This window comes from Musca domestica, unplaced genomic scaffold (genome assembly GCF_030504385.1).
Source record: "Musca domestica strain aabys unplaced genomic scaffold, Musca_domestica.polishedcontigs.V.1.1 69, whole genome shotgun sequence".
Lineage (NCBI taxonomy): Eukaryota > Metazoa > Arthropoda > Insecta > Diptera > Muscidae > Musca > Musca domestica.
The window spans coordinates 2,289,527-2,311,850 of NW_026712380.1; the positions used below are offsets into that span (position 1 = coordinate 2,289,527).

At 39.8% G+C, this 22,324-nt stretch overlaps 3 protein-coding genes across 3 annotated transcripts; 2 read left to right on the forward strand and 1 right to left on the reverse strand.

Moving 5' to 3' along the window:
* Window positions 1–6,162: 6,162 nt before the first annotated feature.
* LOC101900999 (fibroin heavy chain-like) lies at window positions 6,163–11,009 on the forward strand. Its single transcript, XM_059129828.1, has 3 exons — window positions 6,163–8,703; window positions 8,758–8,997; window positions 9,060–11,009. The coding sequence occupies exons 1-3, from the start codon at window positions 6,199–6,201 to the stop codon at window positions 11,007–11,009; spliced, it is 4,695 nt and encodes a 1,564-aa protein (XP_058985811.1). The 5' UTR covers window positions 6,163–6,198.
* Window positions 11,010–17,454: 6,445 nt separating this feature from the next.
* LOC131800586 (uncharacterized) lies at window positions 17,455–18,175 on the reverse strand. Its single transcript, XM_059129834.1, has 2 exons — window positions 18,042–18,175; window positions 17,455–17,980 (listed from the first exon to the last, which is right to left on the reverse strand). Exons 1-2 carry the CDS (start codon window positions 18,109–18,111, stop codon window positions 17,538–17,540), a joined length of 513 nt encoding a protein of 170 aa, XP_058985817.1. The 5' UTR covers window positions 18,112–18,175; the 3' UTR covers window positions 17,455–17,537.
* Window positions 18,176–20,780: 2,605 nt separating this feature from the next.
* LOC105262251 (uncharacterized) lies at window positions 20,781–21,450 on the forward strand. Its single transcript, XM_011296785.3, has 2 exons — window positions 20,781–20,854; window positions 20,920–21,450. Exons 1-2 carry the CDS (start codon window positions 20,821–20,823, stop codon window positions 21,366–21,368), a joined length of 483 nt encoding a protein of 160 aa, XP_011295087.2. The 5' UTR covers window positions 20,781–20,820; the 3' UTR covers window positions 21,369–21,450.
* The last annotated feature ends 874 nt before the right edge of the window (window positions 21,451–22,324 follow it).

Genomic DNA, 22,324 nt, shown 5'->3' on the forward strand with positions numbered 1-22,324 from the left:
GACATCGTTAAATTGAATTTTATGCTGATCATGAATATATATACTTTATGGGGTCTACGACGAATATTTAGGGATGTTACAAACTGAATAGTAAAGGTAATACAGGGTGAGATAAAAAAACTAAATTTTATTGAATGACAGCAAAAAATGTCGGAAAAAAACGGCCAATGAAACCGTCACACGCTGCCCGAATGATGTTCTGCGGTATTTCGGCCCATTTCCGACGAAGCGCTTGCTTGAGTTGATCGACACTTTGGTATTTTTTAGTGCCAAGCTTGCTTTCCAAAATACTCCAGACACAATAGTCCAACGGATTGGTATCCGGAGATTTTGGTGGCCATTGTGCGCTGGAAATGAAGCGAGGAACATCATTTTGTAACCATTCTTGGGTGGCGCGTGCTGAGTGCGATGGCGGTGAGTCCTGCTAAAAAGTCCAAATTTTGCGGCCAAAATGTTTGCGTGTCCAAGGCTTTAATACACCCGCCAGAATATTTTCGCGATAATATTCGGCATTTATTCTGATGCCACGGTCGAGCGGAGAGCGACCATCGGCTGTTATGGCGGCCCACATCATCACCATGGCCGGCGCTTGAGTTCTGGTGGCCAACCGAAGGTGCACATTTTCAGCTGATCTCTTTGGCAAGTAAACACGATCATTTAGTTTGTTTACAAACTGCTGGACAACGAATGTTTTCTCATCGGAGTAAACCAAATTCCGCAGTTCGCCACTTTCGGCCAAGCGAAACAACTCTTTAGCTCTTCTGAGTCCATTTTTTTCTGTTGCGGTGTAAGTACTTGCACTTTTTGGAATTTCGATGGCTTTACCCCTTGCTTATTTATCAATATTTGCCGAATAGAATATTGCAATATGTTCGGCTCACGAGACATTTTTCGGCCACAGCGACGTGGGTTTCGATCAAGTCGGTTCTTTACTTTCCGAAAAATTTCTGCTGATGTTGCTGTTTTCTTCCGTCCACTTCCTTGACGTCGATGGTACGAGACACAAAAGATTTATTCACATTTAAATGCTGGAGTGCTCTAACGGTAGCCACATGTGGTTTTTCAGGCAAACATATCACACTATCACGCTAGAATTCCATCACGAATAACTTTTTTTTTCTGGAAAATTCTCACCAAAATGCTTTTGTGCGCTTGTAAACCATATAATGAGCTGTCGCTGGAATAATTTTAACAGATGTCGGACTAGTGGCCTAGAAATTGCAGCAGTCTGAAGTTGGTTGCAGTTTTTTCATCCCACCCTGTATACTTTATGGGGTCTACGATGAATATTTAGGGATGCTACAAACAAAATGGCATCCTTTTCAAGATGGAGGGTTTAAAAATCAGTTTATTCAGGAGAATGTTTTGATTAATGTTCGGAAGGAAAGATGTATGTCGTCTACGAATCTGGTGACTCTATAGAGACTTCTTTAATATATTACTACCATATTTTTATATTCTATTTCTATTCGTCAATAATCGATGATTACAACAATTCCCTTTCCCTTCGTATGACCTACCTTATTTCGGAACATCTGCCATCTGCATGCAATTAATAACGTTTAATGTTATTGCAAATAAAAATTATAATTTATTTTCCAATCATTTAATGATGATGATTATCGGTTTGTTGTGGTCGCTGCATTCATTATAAGTTGCAGCAAGTAGTCAGTTTGTCAGCTTGTCAATGCAACAGTCAATATTGATGTTGATTTTTTAACACCGTTGAAGTTGTAATTTATATCAAGTATTGAATTTTTGATTATTTATAAAAAAAATAATAAATTGAGCTGTTATAAAATATAATTATACTAGCATCAGATCTCCACACCAACAGAGACCACAAAATAAAATTTCCCTTCACTCAATACCCAATTAGGTATTATTTTGCATTTTTCGTACTATTATAGTACACATTTTCAAAACCACCTCTATATCTCAATATTAGATACCAAGAGAAACCTTAATTTCAAATTTCAGGATTTCAGCATTACCCAATACCCTATTTATAGTACCAAATATTGTACCAAATACTGTACCATTCAGTACTTTTAACCATTATAGTGAAGATTTCCAAAACCAGCTCCTCCTCTCAACCACAGACACCAAACGGTGACATATATTGGAAACACCGCTTCGTAAGTGGAATCATAGCTGGCCTTGTGAGCACTACTAATTCCGGCTACTCCTGTATGGGTGCTACCCGATACTAAAGCACTGCCACATGGAGTTACGGAAAAAATACCCTCAGGGCTACAAACCATATTAACGTTGTGTCCAACACTAGTACCAGCTCCAATGCTACCAGAAATACTGCCGATGTTAAAGATACAAGCCACATTGCCTCTGTGTCTGATACCAGTACCAGCTCCAAAGCAACCACAAATTTTGCTGTTGTTGGTTGAACCATAGCTTCCTTTATGACCAGCTCCAATGTTTCCAAAAGCCCCGCCTTTATTGTAGCATCCCGTACCGGTACTACCTGCGCCAAAACCGGCTCCAATGTTTTCGAAAACACCACTTTTGTTGTAGACTCCAGTGTGACTTGTCACGACCAATTTCAGCTACAAGACCACCGGAAATACCATCCTTATTTGTGGCCACCCCCTATACAGACACCTATAACTTCCGAAATACCATCCTTTTGTTGTATGCTCCTGTATGCCAGAACCAAGGAGCCTAGAGACACCAATTGCACTGGCGCTAGTAGATGCTGTATATGCACTGGTGGAACATGATAAACCAGCTATATTTCCGTAACCACTACCAGCACCAATGCTGCTAGATGCATCATAATAACCTTTGTTATCAACTCCTCGGGGCAACTCCTTTACGAATGCCACTTATACAGGCTCCAATGCCTGCAAAAGCTGCAAAATCAGACATAAAAGACAAACTCAACATATGTGCCAGCCTTATTAGATTCGCCATAACCAACTATGTGGCCTCTATCAATTCCTGTTCCAATGGTACCAGACTCGCTACTCCTATATGATCCGCCAATATTACCAGCAATGCCAGCAGAGGCAGACGCAGTATCCTTATGATAACCACCAATGCAAGTAGTACATCATGACTTCCACCAACATCTGTGCTGTGGCCGGCACCAATATAAGTGGTCATATTATTATATATCCAATATGGTCAGTCAATCCAAAGAGATTTGTGCTAATATTGGCAGAATCCTTAGAGTCACTGTGGAAGGAACCAGTATTCCACGTAATCCACGGATGCTAGTTGAACCATTGGAGCCACTGTAAGGTCCATTCATTTCAACACTATAGAAAACGCCAATGATTCCATATCCACCGTCAATACTTGCTGAACTCTTAGAAACATCATAAGCGTCACACTTTATGAGAATCCATTAAATTCCACCTAATTCACCCAAAGTGCCACGAATGTCAGCTGATCCTTTAGAGCCACCACAAGCTCCACTGGCTTGTCCATTGTGAGAAGAACCAATTCTTCCAGCTGAAGCCTTGGAGACACCCTAAGCTCGACTCGTTTGGTCATTATGTAAAGCACCAATATTTCCAGTTATCCGTAGTCGGTAGAACCCTCGAACGAATAAGTTTAAACAAAGTAAATGTATTCTCTCTCGATTTGCATTTGAAGTTTATTTGGCAGGGCAGGAGAGTGTCTCACAACTACTAATGCATATTTTGTGAGCAAGGGTCTTGTAGCTCCAGTGTGAAAGGCTCTACTATTGGAAGATAATCGACCCAATGAAGTGCCTGCTGAGCACTTAGAGCCACCATAAGCTCCACTATCCTGTCCGCTGTGGGAGTCTGCTCTATTTCCCCCTAACCTACCAAGATTTCCACCAATACCCGCCAAAAGCTCCTTTTAACCTTGAAGACCCACAGAGATGTGCGGGAGCATGCATGGAGCTAGAGCTTAGGTCTGGGCTGAATTCTTCCAATTTGGATGGTCATTGGGTAATATTTAGTAGGTGTAATGGACCACAACATTTGTGTTAACTAAAAGTCAAATTTTCCATTAAACCTCGAATATTTTCAATCCCGATGAAAAGTTAATTCTGACCGTTACGTAGATGCCGATAGTAAATATATCGGATATATATATAGCGATATATATACAATGCGTATACAAAGGAAAGCGATGTAAGCTAGAATGCTTATACTACAAGAATCGCTGGACCGATTTTGACAGATTTTGTCAATTCAGAATCTCCTATTGGCTTAAAATGAAAGAATCTAAAAAAATCGCATAAAAAGATGCCATTAATGACGTTAATATATGTTGTAGTATTTTGTGATACTTATTATTTCATATTTTCATAAGGGTATTATGTCTTTGTGCATTTATTTGTAACATGGAGAGGGAGTTGATTTATGCATGTCAGTCCGTCTGTCCATGTATTCTTGTGAACAAAATGCAGGTCGCATTTATTATCCGATTGAGATGAAATTTTCCAAACAACATTTGTTTGGACGCCGACTTAATATGCACTCTGTAACAACAATATTTGGGGAAATATATCAAATGCAGTTCGGAAATACCTTTGCAAAGTTTTATCGAGATCGGTTCAGATTTGGATATAGCTCTCATATATAACTTCGTCCGATTTACCTTTTATTGTGCACCAAACGTCTAATATTTGCCCAATGGGATGGAATTTGGCACTTACTCCGAATTGAGTCTAGAAGTTAGTATGCCAAATTTGGTGAAGATCGGTTCAGATATAGCTATAGCTCCCATATATACGGTTCATCCGATTTGTAATATTTGTTACCCACAGCCGTAATATGCACTCCGTAACAACAATATTTAGGGAAATATATCAAATGCAGCTCAGAAATTCCTTTGCTAAATTTCATCGAGATCGGTTCCGATTTGGATATAGCTCCCATATATATCTTTATCCGATTTCAAATTAATTGTGCAAAGACCTAAAATGGTAAAGACTAGACAAAATGCATTCTGAGCAAATGGTTCGTGGCTATACTATCTAGATAACAGTTCATAGGACCATGTTAATATAAAAAAACACGTTTATAGAAAAAAATGATAAAAAAACGTTTGAAAAATCCAAAAATTGGTTTTCAAAATTCTATTCTTGACTCTGTCTTGTCCCATCTTTACACTGCTATGTCTTTGAATTGTGCACCAAATGGGCAATACAAGTCCGAATTTAAAGATACAAATGCTTCGGCATTTTAGTCTTTTGAACTCTAAATTATAATTCTAATCAGAGGGTGGATGATTGAATTCTCCCATAAAAACTTTTAATTGTTATGCGGAGCTCTACTAAATTAGCAAATATCATAAAGTTGGCCCCGCCCGACTTTAGGACTTTCTTTACTGGTTTCAATTTGACTTAATATTGAAGTGTATATTTTGTAATACTTTTCCATCCTTACAACACAGCTTAGGGTTATTATATACAGATTGCAATTATCATCCGATCCAAATTTTCACAAGGGTAGGGTTAGGCTCAGAAGGGCTAGGCCTATTCTTATCAAAGATGTCCGCAATATATTTAGAAAAATTTCAAAAGAGAAATCTTCCAAAATGGATTTGGACATAAAGGGGCTTCTAACATATTTTAGTGTTGTAGCATATCACATGGTCGGCCCCGCACGGCTATAGCCTTTGCTTACTTGTTCATTAGGTGGGTGTGAACACCTAGAATTGTTCGTGAGTTTCAAAATTAACAAAATATATACAATATTTTCAAAAAAAAAAAAAAAAAAAAAAAAAAAAATGACCATCGCCTTATGTTTGTGTCGCGTTAAAGCCACCTTTACGTCATGACAGATTTTGGATTAGATTTCTTGTAATTATGGACCCATCTGTTAATGATAATATGTAGCACGTTTTAGAAAATAGATGGAGAAGCTCCAGGCGCTACGAAATTAGTAGTGGCCTATCATAAAAATCACATTTAAATAATCATGAGAAAATCGATCAAATTATGCTAATCCGTTTCTTAGAATTGTGTGAAGAACCAGCTGAAAAAAAGAGACAAAAGAAAGGAACCAGTTTTTGGATACGTTTGTTGTGTTCTTGTTTTTGTTTTATGGTCAATTACAAACGTGCGACAGTAAGATAGCCAAAAATAGAAGGAAAAGAAAATTATCAAAAAATTAAAAATATATTTTTTTGGCTCAGCAAAGTTCTATAAAAGAAGCCGGCGGTTGGAAATTTTGAAACATAGTTCTATTGACAGTGATGAGAGGCGTAACGGTATTTGGATTATTAGCGATTGGAGTGGCTCTGACCAATGGTGAGTTCGGGCAAAGTTTGAGTTTAGACGGAATTACAATGTTGTGTATTTATGCAGCTTATGGCATTGGATTAAGTGGCAACCTTGGTGGCCTGGGCGGAGGTTTAAATATTGGCGGTTCCAGTAGTGATAATGGTGGATTCCTGGGATCTGGTATCTCTGCGGGTCTTGAAGGTAAAAAGAAGGGAGGTTATGGCGGTTCGGCCGGTATTGGTGGCAATCTTGGCGGATTTGGCGGAAGTTTTGGAGCTTCTCATGGTCAAGCAACTGGAGCTTATGGTGGCTCCAAGGGTTCAGCTGGCATTGGTGGTTCTTTGGGTGGATTAAGTGGCAATATTGGAGCCTCTCACATTGGAGCCACAAGCCAAAGTTATGGTGGCTCCAAGGGTTCAGCTGGCATTGGTGGCTCTTTGGGTGGATTAAGTGGCAATATTGGAGCTTCTCACAGTGGAGCCACAAGCCAAAGTTATGGTGGCTCCAAGGGATCAGCTGGCATTGGTGGATCTTTTGGTGGATTAAGTGGAAGTATTGGTACCTCCCACAGTGACTCTAAGGGATCTGCCAACATTGGGGCTTCTCTTGGCGGATTAAGTGGAAGTATTGGTTCTTCTCACAATGGACAAGCCAGTGGAGCTTACAGCGGCTCAAAGGGTTCAGCCGGAATTGGTGGCTCTTTGGGTGGATTAAGTGGCAATATTGGAGCCTCTCATAGCGGCGCAACGAGTCAAAGTTATGGTGGCTCAAAGGGTTCAGCTGGCATTGGTGCCAATCTTGGTGGATTAAGTGGAAGTATTGGTACCTCCCACAGTGACTCTAAAGGATCTGCCAGTATTGGTGCTAATCTTGGTGGATTGAGTGGAAGTATTGGTACGTCTCACAATGGACAAGCCAGTGGAGCTTATAGCGGCTCAAAGGGTTCAGCTGGCATTGGTGGTTCCTTGGGTGGATTAAGTGGTAATATTGGAGCCTCTCACAGCGGAGCCACAATCCAAGATGGTGGCCACAAAGTTGGTTATGGTGGATCTGGCGCCATTGGAGCTCCTTCGTCTGCCACGGCTGATGCTTCTGCTTCTGGAAACATTGGAGCAGGTTTAAGTGACATCCATAAAGGAGTTGCCTCGGGTATTAGTGGTGCATCTGGCATTAGTGGGCCTGGTGTTGGTGGCGAAAATGTAGCTGGTTCTACCAGCTCGTCTACTGCTTCTGCTAGCGCCAGTGCAACTGGTGTCTCTAGCATCCTTGGTTCTGGACATTCAGAAACATACAACAAAGGTGGTGCTTCCGGAGGTATAGGAGCCGGTATTGGTGGTGGTCACAAAGGTGGTTATGGTTCCGCCAACAAGGGTGGTGTTTCCGGAAGCTTTGGAGCTGGAATTAGTGGTGGTCTTAAAGATGCTGAATTGGGCGCCATTGGAAGCAGTTCCACTTCGTCCTCAAGTTCCTCTGTAACCACAAGCACTTCAGGTGTCTCTTCTTCTGCTAACAAAGGAGGCTACTCTGGTGCAGCCCATACCGGAGCCTACAACAGGGGTAGTGCATCTGGAAGCGTTGGCATCAGTGGTAACAGAGGTAGCTATGGTTCAGCTAATAAGGGTGGTGTTTCTGGCAGCATTGGAGCAGGAATTGGTGGAGGACATAAAGGTGGTTTAGCTGGCAGCATTGGTGGCAGTTCTACCTCAACTTCCTCTGCTAGCACTACTGTGTCTGGTAGTTCGCACACGGGAGCCTACAACAAAGGTGGTGCTTCCGGAAACATAGGAGCCGGTATTGGTGCTGGTAATAAAGGAAGCTATGGCTCGGCTAACAAGGGTGGTGTTTCTGGCAATTTTGGAGCTGGCATTGGTGGCAGTTCCACCTCAACTTCTTCCGCCAGCGCTACTGTGTCAGGCAGCTCTCAGACAGGTTCCTACAACAAAGGTGGTGCTTCTGGAAGCATCGGAGGCGGTATTGGTGGGGGTCATAAACAAAGCTATGGTTCAGCCAACAAGGGCGGTGTTTCTGGCAATTTTGGAGCTGGCATTGGTAGCGGACATAAAGGTGGTGTGGCTGGTAGCATTGGAGGCAGTTCCACCTCAACTTCTTCCGCCAGCGCTACTGTGTCTGGTAGTTCTCACACAGGAGCCTACAACAAAGGTAGCACTTCCGGCGGCATTGGTGCTGGTATCGGTGGCGGACACAAGGTAACATATGGTGGATCTAATAAGGGTAGTGCTTCCTGGAATTTTGGTGGTGCCAACAAAGGTGGCGCCGCTGGCAATAAAGGAAATTACGGTGGCGCCTCTGGCAGCTTTGGAGCAGGTGGTAATAAAGGTAGCTATGGAAACAAGGCTACAACTACAACAAGTACCACAACTAGCACGTCTACAGTTTCTGGATCTGGCAGTGGCTCAGCCCAGGGTTCCGCTGGATTTTCCTCAACATCATCTTCGTCCTCTTCGTCCATAGTTAAGGTGAGTCATCCGTGGATAAATCAAGGGAGTTAAGGCTCATCAATATGTTCTTCTTCTTTAACACAGGTAACCTCCTCCTCCACTGTCCAAAGCAGTGCCACCAGCCATGGATCCACCACAAGTTTTGGTAGTGGATCTGCCACTACCGGATCTGCCAGTAGCACTTCATCGGCTAATGGTGTTGCCTCAGGTACTAGCTCGGGCTCGGCTTATGGTAGCACATCGAGCGCAGCTCATGGCTCGGGTGCCACTTATGCCCAGGTTGCTGCCTCCGCTGTGACCGCCTCAAATCAGGTTGGTTTCTTGACTGGACTTTATTTTAGAGAGAGAGATTGTAATTATATTTTTTTAATCAGGCCAATGCTCATGGTTCATCACTCTCAAAGGGATCTGGATCAGCTGGTGGTGCTGGCTACGCCTCTGGTTCTGCTTCGGCTCATGGTTCAGCAAGTTCCAGCGGCAGTGCTCATGCTACCGCATCTGGTACCTCTAATGCAAGTGGGGCTGCCTCTGCTCAGGCATTAGCCTCTGGTTCCGCTACTGGATCCTCCTCTGCTCAAGGTTCAGTTACCGCCACTGGCACTTCTACAGTTTCTGGAACTGGATCCTCAACAGCCAGTGGAAATGCTCATGGCTCATTAACAAGTCAAGGTGCGGCAACAAGTACTTCCCAAGCAACTGCCACTACAAGTGGTAGCTCGTATGGCACTGCATCCGGATTAGCTTCTGGGGTAGGATCTTCTAGTGGTAATGGTATTGGGTCTGCCTCTGCCCATGGATCAGCATCTGTCAGTGGAACAGCTCACGGATCCGCAACAGGATCAGCATCCCTCAAAGGAACTAGCGCCGCAAGTGGATCCGCAACAGCTTCTGGCGGTGGATCTGGAAGTGCAAGTGGAAGTGCTCATGGATCATCAATAGCCAGTGGAATTGGATCTGCTTCTACTGCAAGTGGATCCGCAACCGCTGCTGGTGTAGGATCTGGAAGTGGTATTGCTCATGGCTCTGCTACTGGATCGGTTTCCAGTCAAGGAACAAGTACTGCAAGTGGCAACGCTTCTGGAACAAGCCATGTTGCAGCTGGATCATCCTCAGCTGCAGCATCTGCCACAGCTACTGGCGTAGGTTCCGCCGCTGGCCTCAGTAGTGGATCGGCTACATCCGCTGCCGCCAATGCAGTTGCTTCTGCCGTCGCAAATTCCCAGGCTGTTGCTTCCAGTGTTTCATCTGCTTTAGCTTCCGCTGCAAGTCAAGCTACCGTATCTTCCAAAGGACAAAGTTCGGCTGGACTAAATGCAGCCCACAAAGGTGGTTCAGTTGGAATTGGTGGCTCCCATGGTGGATTGAGTGCTGGCGTTAGTGGTGGCCACAAAGAGGCGCATGTAGGTGGAATTTCTGGATCGATTGGTGCCAGTGGCAACTCTGGCGCTAAGGGACAATCTCATGGCTCCAGTGGAAGTTTATCTGCTGGTTTGGATGCCACACACAAAGGCGGTTACAGTGGTAGCTCCAGTAATGTTGGCAGTGCTTCTATTGCTGCCAGTGGCAATTCTGAATCATCCCATAGCGGATCGTATGGCTCCAAGGGAACTCACAATGCAGGAATTGGAGCTAGCATTGGTGGTTCGCATGATGGTGGTTATAGCGGATCCAGTCATGGTGGCAGTGCCTCTCTTGGTCTAGGAGGACTGTCGGGCTCCATTGGTGCCAGTGGCAACTCCGGATCGTATGGCTCCAAGGGAAGTCACAATGGAGGTATTGGAGCGAGCATTGCTGGAACTCATAGTGGTGGCTACAGTGGATCCAGTCATGGCGGCAGTGCCTTTCTTGGCCTAGGAGGACTCTCCGGATCTATTGGTGCTAGTGGCAATTCTGGATCCACACATAGTGGATCATATGGTTCCAAGGTAACTCATACTGGTGGTATTGGTGCTAGCATTGGTGGTTCGCATAATGGTGGCTACAGTGGATCCAGCCATGGTGGCAGTGCCTCTCTTGGCCTAGGTGGACTCTCTGGGTCTATTGGTGCCAGTGGCAACTCTGGATCTTATGGTTCCAAGGGAACTCATAATGGAGGTATTGGTGGCTCGCATAGTGGAGGTTACAGCGGCTCAGTTGGATCATCCCACGGCAGTAGTTATGGAGGTTCTGGCCTCGGACTTAATTTAGGTGGTCTGTCTGCCTCAATTGGTGGTGGAAATCATGGATCGTCAGGAAGCTATGGTGCTTCATCGAGCAACGGTGGCCTTGGGCTCTCCGCAAATTTAGGTGGTCTCTCTGGTGGTTTTGGTCTCTTTGGCCGGTAGATCGGTAGTTGTAAAATTATTACTTAGATTAGTTGTTTCCTCTCATACTGTTAATAAATGTTGAATAAGTGAATAAAATTAATACAATAATTACACAATTTTCTTTATATTTTACAATTTCTTAAGAAGTCCTGAAAAGAGCTTGGGTTCACAAAAGTAGGCCATTGTTGGTCCATAAAAAAAAAATTAAGAAATCTGAAAAAAAACTCTATTAGAAAAATGTTAACTTTTAACAAAAAGTCCTCAACATTTTCTATTTTGAAGATTGCCGAGCAGGGTTTAAGAAATGGACCCACATCGAATTTATATGTCCAAAACTATTTCAACGCCTCCGTATGTAAACACTAGGGACCAACAGTGACCTCACTATCAAATTTCAGAAATTCAGCTGGTTAAAGAAATACCCAATACCAAATTAAGTAACATTAAGTACATAGAGGGTGAGATGAAAAAACTGCAACCAACTTCAGACTGCTGTCATTTCTAAGCCACTCGTCCGACAACTGTTAAAATTATTCCAGTGACAGGTCATTATATTGCTTACAAGCGTACAAAAGCATTTGGTGAGAATTTTCCAAAAAAAAGTTATTTTGATAAAATTCAAGCGTGTTAGCGGGATTTTTTTTATATTTGGCTGGAAAACCACAAGTGGCTATCATTAGAGCAATCCAGCATTTAAATGTGAATAAATCTTTTGTGTCTCGTACCATGTCTTGTTACCGTGATACTCGTAGCGTAGCCCGACGTCAAGAAAGTGGACGGAAGAAAACAGTAAAAGAGCAGAAATGGTTCAAAAAGTAAAGTAGCGACTGAATCGCAGCGTCGCAGTGGCCGAAAAATGGCTCGTGAGCTGAACATACCACAATATTTAATTCGGCAATTATTGAAAAATCAGCTCGGGGTAAAGCCATTAAAATTCCAAAAAGTGCAAGAACTTACTCCGCAACAGAAAGAAAATTGACTCAAATAAAGAGCTAAAAAGTTGCTTCGCTTGTTTGCTGGTCGAAAGTGGTGAACTGCCGAATTTGGTTTTCTCCGATGAGAAAACATTCGTTGTCCAACAGTTTGTAAACAAACAAAATGATCGTGTTAACTTGCCAAAGAGGTCAGCTGAAAATGTGCACCTTCTGTTGGCCACCAGAACTCAAGCGCCGGCCATTGTGATGGTGTGGGCCGCCATAACTGTCTATAGTCGCTCTCTGCTCGTATTAATTGATCGTGACATCAGAATAAATGCCGAATATTGTCGCGAAGATATCCTGGAAGGTGTATTAAAGCCTTGGGCACATAAACATTTTGGCAGCAGACCTTGGACATTCCAACAGTACTCAGCAACATCACACTCAGCACGCGTCACCCAAGAATGGATACAAAATGAGGTTCCTTGCTTGATTTTCAGCACACAATGGACACCAAAATCTCCGGATACCAATACGATACCAAGAATGGCAACAAAATGAGGTTCCTCGCTTCATTTCCAGCGCACAATGACCACCAAAATCTCCGGATACCAATACGTTGGACTATTGTGTCTGCAGTATTTTGGAAAGCAAGGTTGGCACTAAAAAATACCAAAGTTTCGATTACCTTAAGCAAGCGCTTCGCCGGGTATGGGCCAGCGTGTGACGATTTCATAGGCCGTTTGAAGGCCATAATTCGTGCCAAAGGTGGACAATTCGAAAAAATCAAAACTTATTCTAAATTGTTATGACACTTCCGACATTTTTTGCTTTCATTCAATAAAATGAAAAAAAAGTAAAAATTGACTTGGTTGCAGTTTTTTTTATCTCATCCTCTATGTAGAATCCTTAAAAATCCTCCTCCTCCTCCTATTTTAAAAACATACAATTATTGCATTGATGGACATCAGAAAAATTCTCGAAAAATCTATAAATATTACCTTGATCGTCCTCTTAATAATTCTTAAAATATCCTCGACTTTTGACTTTATGATTCTCAGGAAAAATCCTTTAAAATTCCAAAGGAATTTCTATAATATTCCTTAGGGAATTGCCCAACTATTGCCTTGGGGGACCTGTTTGTGAAAAATCAACAATTATTGCTTTCGTGGACCTCTTCACAATTCCTAAATTATTGTTCTGATGGTCCTCATTAATAAGTTCTCAATAAATCCACAATTATTGCCTTGATCGAAAAAAGAGTCAATTTTTTTGCTTAGTTTTTCGAAGGTATATTAAACATTTTGAGAATATTTTTTTTTTTAAACCTACATATGTTTGTATAACCCCTCTACACCAAACATAACAATCGAATGACCGGATTCAGCAATCCCAGTACCGTATTCAATAGTGATCCGACAAGGGTTAAAACACCCCTCACCTGAAGATCATTCGGTGGACCACCGTTGCAAATTTCCATTCTATTATAGGATGCGGCTAGCCGACGCATACGATCCGTTGTGCAAACAATTTCAGAACAGGTCTGTGGCGCCACTCGATCTCGGCAATTTGATGGAACCGCATTGTAACAACTTCTGTGCAGTTCTTCAAGTTGTAGGTTGGCGGCATTGATTTGTAATAAACTTATGGGTAAAACACCCAATAAACCGCGACGATTGTAACAAAGTATAAGTGTCGTTAAACGATTTACATCCGTTTCAAGTTGTCCGCCTGGACAGTTATTGCAAACCGTTGTAGTGCGGGCAGTACTTTGATGCGAAGAGGGTACAAGGCAGGCCAGAACTAGAAAAAAGTTATTTTAATTCTTAATAGGTTTTTATGTTTTGAATAATTTTTCTTCTTACCACCAAGTGCAATATAAGTGCTGATTTTTGTCATTTTTAAATTATCCGCTGTTGATTTTCAGTAGCACGTTTTATTTTTTTTTTTAACATAATTTGTATTTATATACCAATCTGAACAATGCTGCAGATTTAGGACATGTTGTCAATTTGCGTAGTCAATTTTTTTACTTCCGCCTGAAGTTTACACAAGTGTTTGTTTTTGTTAATGAATAGATAAGTTTAAGGGACTTGAAAAAAATCAATGGAGATATAAAAACAACTCAACACGGAATTGCAGCTATTCATTTTTTAATATGCATCGTTTCCGAAAACAAAGTCGGACTACAAAGAAATAATTGTGGAACTTTAACGAATTTTTCCTTAGATAATAATCTGTAAAGTACTGAAATAACTGACTGAGAATCAACGCCCAGACGAAGCGGACGAGTCATGAGTTTTACGAGAGTCAGTCTTGGTGGGTAGGTGTGTGATAAGGCTGAGTTTCTGGAAGTTTGTACTAAAAGGGTACAAAAATACTTAAAGGAACAAAAAAAAAATTAATATTTTGAACAAACGTTATGAAATTCCGAATGTGAGTCACTGATGAAGTGCAGGATAAATGTACCACATCATTTTGGAAATTCGAACTTTAAGATTATGAAAAGTTCCAAAATGGTACTAAACATCTAAAAAGGTACAATTTATTTTATGTGGACGGATAGAGCGAAAAACTTAAAATTTGCTACGAGGGTTGAAAAGTAAGTATGAAGGTGGTTCTGGAAATGTGTCCTAAGTGTGCGCACTGTAATAAATTGTACTAAAATTGGAATAGTTGGTTTTAGGGTGGACGGATGAAGATGGAATTTTGAAATGTTGATATTGGAGTCCCTTTTAGTGCTAGGTTTGTGATAAAGAGGTAGTTTTGGAAGTGTGTATCATATGTACACGAAAAGTACTAAATAGTACAATATTTGGTACAATTTTGTATTGGGTAAAGAGATAGTGCTTGAAGTGTTAATCATGGTATTAGGGTCGCTGTTCGTGTGTGGTCTGAAAATTGTACGAAAATTGTACGAAAATTACAAAATGGCACTATGTTTGGTATTGGGCGAAGGGATAGGAATAAAGTTCTGAAATTTGATATTTGGGTAACTGTTGGTATTCGAGGTTCGGATTTGGAGGTGGGATTGGAAATGCGCGCTATAGTTGTTCGAAACGTACTAAATTGAACTAAATTTGGTATTGGATAAAGAGATAAGGCTGGAATCCCCCAATTTGATATTTATGTTTGTGTTGTTATCTAGAGTTGAGATATGAAATGGTTCTCGAAATGAATACTTAAATTGAAGCTAGAATTCCGAAAGTTAATATTGAGGTCTCTATTGGTAACATGTACTATAATTGTTTGAAAAGTGTTAAGTGGTACTGAATAGGGTATTAGGTAAAGATATAGAGCTGGAATCCCCAAATTTTACACTGAGGACTCTCTTGGTATCTGAAAAGGAGATATGGGTTTTTTTTGGATATGTGAACTATAAATGTACGAAAAGTACTAATATGTACTAAATTTGGTCTTGGGTGAAGGGATAGAGCTGAAATCTCGAAATTTGATATAGAAGACTCTGTAGGTGTATGTGGTTAAGATATAGAGGTGGTTTTGGAAATGTGTATTATAATTGTACGAAAAGTTCTAAAATGTACTGAATTTGGTCTTGGGTGAAGGGATAGAGCCGAAATCTTTAAATTTGATATTGAAGTCTCTGTGTTACCTGGCATTGAGATATAGAACGATTTAGCAAATAGGTATTAAAACTATACGAAAAGTACTAAGTGGCACTATATTAGATATTCGGTAAAGGGTCAGAGCCGGAATCCCGAAATTTTATGTTGCTGTCTCTGTTTGTATCTGGAATTGAGATCAGGTGGGGGTTTTGCAAATACCTACTATAATGGTTCGGTTGTTTTGGATATGCGTATTATATGATAGTAAATTTGGTATTGGGTTAAGGAATAGAGCTGAAATCCTGAAATTTGATATACATGTCACTGTTGGTTTGTAGGGCTTGTATATGGAAAAATTTAGATAATTTTTTCTGAGGTCAATCGAGGCAATAATTGTGGATTTTTTGCAGAATTTTTCCTGAGGCAATAATTTGGGTGTTTTTAAATAACTTTAACTGGAACCAACGAGTCAATCATTTTAGACTTTTTAAGGAATTTTTCTTCAGAACCTAGAATAATTCTAGAGAAATTTTCCTGAGGACCAACAAGGCAATATCCGATAATTTTTACAATAATTTTTCCTAAGGATAATTATGGCAAATTAAGTGGAGTTTCCTTAGAATTTAAGGATTTGTGAAGATCAAATCAAATCAAATCAAAAAGTGTGGATATTTTAAACAATTTTTCCTGAGGACCTTAAGGCAATAATTGCGGAATTTTTAAAGAATTTTTCCTGAGGTCCGTTAAGGCAATAATTGAAGATTTTTTAAGATTTCTTTTTTTCTGATGACAAACGAAATAATAATTTTGGAATTTTTAAAGAATTTTTCCTGAGGACATTTCAACCAATGGCCGTAAATATTTTTTATTGGGACCATAAGACAGTAACAGGGGAATTTTTTAGGTCCATCAAGGCAATAGTAGTGGATTTTTTTTCCAAAGGACCATCAAGGCATTTTTTTAAGAATTTTTCATCAAGTCAATGGTCGTAGATTTTTTAAGAGTTTTTCTGGAGAACCATCAAGTTTATAGTTACGGATTTTTTTAAGTATTTTTCTAGAGGACCATCAAGTCAATAGTCCTGTAATTTTTCCAAAGGACTATCAAGGCAAATGCCGCGGATTTTTTTTTAAATTTTTTTTCTAGAGGATCCTTAAGGCAATGACTGTGGGGTTTTTTAAGATTTTTTTCCAGAGGACCATCAAGGCAAAAATTTTAATTTTTATAATGAATTCTAAGACCATCAGGGCAATAACTATTGATTTTAAAGAATTTCTCCTGAGGACCCATCCATCAATAACAATTTGAAAGTTGTTAAATATTTTTCTTGAGAACCATTGATGTAAAAATTGTGATTTTTTAAAATAATTTCTCCCGACGATCATCGAAGTAATAATGTTAATTTTTTTACAGATTCTTTCCTTAGGCCCATCGATGTAACATTCATTATTTTATTTATATTTTATTTATCCTCAGGAAAAATTATCGTCTTGTAATTTTTCCTGAGGATCATTAATGCAGTAGTTGTGCATTTTTTGCAAAATTTTTTTCCCAAGGTCCATTAAAACAATATTTGTGAATTTTTTGGGAAGTTTTCCTAAGGACCATCAAGGCAATAATCACGAAAAAAATAATTTTTCCTGTGAACCATCAAGTAAATTATTGTAGATTTTTATAGAATTTTTTCTAAAGACCATCAAGCAAATTAACTCGGATCCTTAAAAAAAAAAAAAACATTCCGAATATTATCAAAAATGAATAATGGCGGAGTTCTTTTAAAATTTTACCTGGGAACCATCAAGGCAATAATCGTAGTTTTTAAAGAATTTGTACCCAGAACCTTCATGGCAATATTCGCGATTTTTTAAAGAATGCATTAGGGCATTTAGCACGGATAATCAATGTCTCTTCGTCATACCAAATAAGGACATGCATTAACGCTTAATTCAATAATTTCCAACAGAACGATAGATTAAAACATTTAAATATTTTGTTTTTTATTTTTATTTATTTATTAAAATATCATTTCTTTTAATTGTTTCTTTCACTCTCTCTCTGTTCCCCTAACAAGTTGTATGAATTTGACGCCAGCCACCAATGATGCCTGTCAAAAATCTCTCAATCAGCTTCGCCTGTTGTGGCATTAAGATTTTCTTTTCACACTCTTCAATGTCACGATAAAGCCCTGCCATTGTTTTACAATTTTTAATAAAACATTTGGCTTGTTCATCCATTTCTTCGATATTTTCACAATCATCGATTGCAATTTCCTGCTTGCAGGCTTCCGATGCTTCGGCATTGGCACCATTGACCAGTGTCTCAAATTCTTCGTCGAGTGTGTTCATCATCAGATCCTTAAATTTCACCATATAATGATGTTTGGCATTGAACCAACATTCACGTTTATTGCTAATTATATTTGCCTTTTCGGCAATGGAGTCACCAATACATTGGTCACAAGGGTCCTCCAACGCTGAGGAGAAACTAAGACAAAAAAGGATAAAGGCTAAAAAAACAAAAGACTTATTTTTAACTTCTCCATAAAATAATTAGAAAATACTATTTACCAGAAAGAAATATAATCACTTTTGAATAAAACATTCTGAATATGTCTATTTGTGATATATTGGCTAACATGAATTGAATATATCCATTTCAAGACGTACTTATATAGACAGATGGCCAATTTATACAAATGTTGTTAGATGATAAATCTAAAGCCTAATTATTTTCTTTTTGTTTGGCTTATTCATTCTTTTTAACTTCTACATTTACTGCAAATATTTAAATAGCTTATAAAATTAATGAGAAAACAATGGTCTTTCAAACAAAGGGATTTCCGAAATTTCACAATGCATTCGATTATCCATTTAATTGTGAAACAACTGTATTTACTAAATTAGGTTCATTGTGACTGCACGCGTGTTCCTTAAGAATAAAAGGTTTGGCAAGGCCAGAAAAAGTCACGCAAATTAACTTCTTCCGAAATTACATTAAATGTGGCGCCACAAAGGGCAGGGCAGAGGGTCCCCTCACCGAAAAACAATAGGTCTTTTTACAGAAGATCTTCTGATAGAAGAGCAGTATGAATAGCCGAAGGCCTTCATAGAAGAGCAGACGGTTTTCTCATAAAAGAGCTGAAGGTATTTTTATAGAAGAGTATCAGGTCTTCTTTTAAAAGACCAGAATTACTTCTTATAGAAGACAAGAAATACATTTTATATAAGAGAATACCTTCTTCTTATAAAAAATGACAAAGACTTCTCACAGAAGGACAGAAGGGTTTCTCATAGAAGAGCGGAAGGTCTTCATAAAGAAGAAAACAAGTTCTTCTAAGAGAAGAGCAGAAATTCTTCACTGATGAGAGCAGAAGCTGTTTTCATAGAAGAATAGAAGGTCTTCTCAGAGAAGAGCAGAAGGTTCTCTCATAGTAGATCAGATCTTCTCATAGAAGAACGGAAGGTCTTCATAAAGAAGAGAACAATTTTTCTAAGGGAATATCACAAGTTCTTCTAAGGGAATATTACAAGTTCTTCTAAAAGAAGAACAGAAGTTCTTCAAAGAAAAGAGCAGCAAAACTTCTTAGAGAAGAGCAGAAGGCTTTTTCATAGAAGAGCACCAGGTCTTCTCATAGAAGAGCACTAGGTCCTCTCATAGAATAGCACTAGGTCTTCTCATTGAAGGCCAGAAAATCTTCTCGTAGAAGGCCAGAAAGTCTTCTCGTATAAGGCCAGAAGGTCTTCTCGTAGAAGGCCAGAAGGTCTTTTCTCAGAAGGCCAGAAGGTCTTTTCTCAGAAGGCCAGAAGGTCTTCTCTCAGAAGGTCAGAAGTCTTCTCATAGAAGGCCAGAAGGTCTTCTCATAGAAGGCCAGAAGGTTTTTCATAGAAGGCCAGAAGGTTTTCTCATAGAAGGCCAAAAGGTCTTCTCATAGAAGGCCAGAAGGTCTTCTCATAGAAAGTCTTTTCAGGGAAGAACAGGAAGTCTTTAGAAGAGCAGAAGGTCATGCCTCAAAAGAGAAGAAGGTCTTCCATAGAAGACCAGAAACCCATAAGGTCTTTTCATAGAAGACGAAATGGTCTTCTCAGAGAAAAGCAGAACATTTTCTCATAAAAGACCAGAACTTTTTCCAAAAGAAAACAAGCAGGTCTCCTCATAGAAAACTAGAAGGTCAACTCATAGACTATCAAAAGGCCAGAAGATCTTCTCATTGAAGGCCAGAAGATTTTCTCTCAGAAGGCGAAAAATTCTTCTCGTAGAAGGCCCGAAGGTTTTCTCGTAGAAGGCCCGAAGGTTTTCTCGTAGAAGGCCAGAAGGTCTTCTCGTAGAAGGCCAGAAGGTCTTCTCGTAGAAGGCCAGAAGGTCTCCTCATAGAAGGCCAGAAGGTCTTCTCATAGAAGGCTAGAAGCTCTGCACATAGAAGGCCAGAAGGTCTTCTCATATAGGCCAGAACGTCTTCTCATAGAAGGCCAGAAATTCTATGGCCTGAAATTCTTCTCATAGATGGTCAGAAGATCTTCTCTTAGAAGGCCAGAAGGTCTTCTTATAGAAGGCCAGAAGGTCTTCTCACAGAAGGCCAGAAGGTCTTCTTATAGAAGGCCAGATGGTCTTCTCATAAAAGGCCAGAATGTCTTCTCATAGAAGACCAGAATGTCTTCTCATAGAAGACCAGAAGGTCTTCTCATAGAAGACCAGAATATCTTATCATAGAAGACCAGAAGGTCAGCAATTCTTCTCGTAGAAGGCCAGAAAGTATTCTCGTAGAAGGCCAGAAGGTCTTCTTATAGAAGACCAGAAGGTCCTCTCATAGAAGACCAGAAGGTCCTCTCATAGAAGACCAGAAGGTCCTCTCATAGAAGACCAGAAGGTCCTCTCATAGAAGGCCAGAAGGTCCTCTCATAGAAGACCAGAAGGTTCTCCCATAGAAGACAGGAATGTCCTCTCATAGAAGATCAGAAGAACGTGGTCTTCTCATAGAAGATGGTCAGCTCTCAGAAGACCAGAAGGTCTTCTCTCAGAATGCCAGAAGGTTATGAAGAGGAATATTCCTGTCTTCTTTTATGGGACTAAAAAGGAAAAATTCTGGTCAATTGTGAGTTATCATACACTTTTCGTAACCTTCAAAACGGGCTGAAGATCCCAGCTGACATTTCAGTAGACTAAATGCAAATAAATTATTAACGCATGCCATCTGTGCATTTGTTTCCAATTAATTATTTATATTCGAAATATTTATATTTGAAGTTAATTTGAACAACGATTTTTTTTAAATATTATAGCGAATATAAAAGCCAAACATATGGGCTATAAAATGATTAGAACTTTTATAGATCCATTATTCCTAACAAAATGTTGAATACAAAATTGTGTTTTATTGTCGGAGGTATGTTCATGAATAATTGAATTCAGAATTTATTAATTTTTACCATTATACTTTCCCCTTTTCAGTATTCCTGGTAATTTTTACCACGCCAACACGGTCAGCCGATCTTGTCAATACAAAATGCTTAGATTGCGCCGGAGATTCCATGCTCACGCTCGTTGAAAAGTACTCCGAGAAGCTGGAATGTTGGATGGACACCAATCACCATGTCATCGTTAAGCTTCAAGTATACAATCTCATGGAACTTGCTGAGAATTTCAAATCAGTTGTTGATAAAAATAATGAGGTAGTGGCGGATGAGTGCCAGAAAGAAGTTGCTTTAGAATCATGTGACAGCAAAGATTGGGACAAGGATTGTTATTGTGCCATGGATAATCTCAGGACGGTCGTAGAAGCGTATCGTGATCAAGAGAAATGCAATGGCCAGCTGATTGAATCCCCGATGCTGAAAATTGCCAGTAGACTTGTGTTGGGATCCTTTGTTGGTTGGGGTTTCATACATCCAGATTGTTGAGGGAATGCGTGGGGGAGATTGTGAAGAGGATTTTTTTAAACAAAAAAATAATAAAAGAGAATTTAAATGTTTAAGAAAACAATTCTGCAGTGGAAATTTTATTCAATAAAGGGTGAGTGTGGGAACAGATATAATGGAGGACTGGCCCAACTTAATAAAATCAATATTTTGCGACCTATGGCAACATTTTTATAAAAAGTGACCATTTGGCCCAGATAATAATGCTAATGGAAATGTAACTTCAATAAAATTTAATGCTTTTATAACACTTTTTCTCAAAAAAGACCATATACAAAGGGACTCTTATAGTTTTGCGATATATTTCTTACCATTCAGGATAAGGCTTTGAAATTTGATAGAGATCTTTGAAATACATCCAGAATAAATGGCACTGAAAACGGGGCAATGCCACTTTTTAGAATAGCCCTTTTTTAGGTAACTTAGTTTAGATGGTCCTTCAAAAAATAGACCTCCAAAATGGTTTTTAATAGCCACATTAATAAACCAGATGTTCTATAAAAATTCAGTGTTAATAGCTCAATTGATCCTTAGAAAAAAGGTCCTTTCAGAGAAGAGGTCTTTTCAGAGAAGAGCAGACGAAGGTCTTCTCAGAGAAGAGCAGAAAAAGATCGTCTCAGAGAAGAGCAGAAGGAGGTTTTTTCAGAGAAGAGCAGAAGAAGGTCTTCTCAGAGGAGAGCAGAAGAAGGTCTTCTCAGAGAAGAGCAGAAGAAGGTCTTCTCAGAGAAGAGCAGAAGAAGGTCTTCTCAGAGAAGAGCAGAAGAAGGTCTTCTCAGAGAAGAGCAGAAGAAGGTCTTCTCAGAGAAGAGCGGAAGAAGGTCTTCTCAGAGAAGAGCATAAGAAGGTCTTCTCAGAGAGGAACAGAAGAAGGTCTTCTCAGAGAAGAGCAGAAGAAGGTCTTCTCAGAGAAGTGTATCAGAAGGTCTTCTCCGAGAAGA

Excerpts from the sequence above, each read along its gene's own strand:
- LOC101900999 (XM_059129828.1), top strand. The coding sequence starts at position 6,199 with ATGAGAGGCGTAACGGTATTTGGATTATTAGCGATTGGAGTGGCTCTG. Across the intron at positions 8,704-8,757 it reads CCTCTTCGTCCATAGTTAAG|TCTTTAACACAGGTAACCTC; the intron begins GTGAGTCATCCG and ends ATATGTTCTTCT. Across the intron at positions 8,998-9,059 it reads CTGTGACCGCCTCAAATCAG|GCCAATGCTCATGGTTCATC; the intron begins GTTGGTTTCTTG and ends TTTTTTAATCAG.
- LOC131800586 (XM_059129834.1), bottom strand. The coding sequence starts at position 18,111 with ATGTTAGCCAATATATCACAAATAGACATATTCAGAATGTTTTATTCA. Across the intron at positions 17,981-18,041 it reads AGTGATTATATTTCTTTCTG|CCTTTATCCTTTTTTGTCTT; the intron begins GTAAATAGTATT and ends TTGTTTTTTTAG.
- LOC105262251 (XM_011296785.3), top strand. The coding sequence starts at position 20,821 with ATGTTGAATACAAAATTGTGTTTTATTGTCGGAG. Across the intron at positions 20,855-20,919 it reads ATTGTGTTTTATTGTCGGAG|TATTCCTGGTAATTTTTACC; the intron begins GTATGTTCATGA and ends TCCCCTTTTCAG.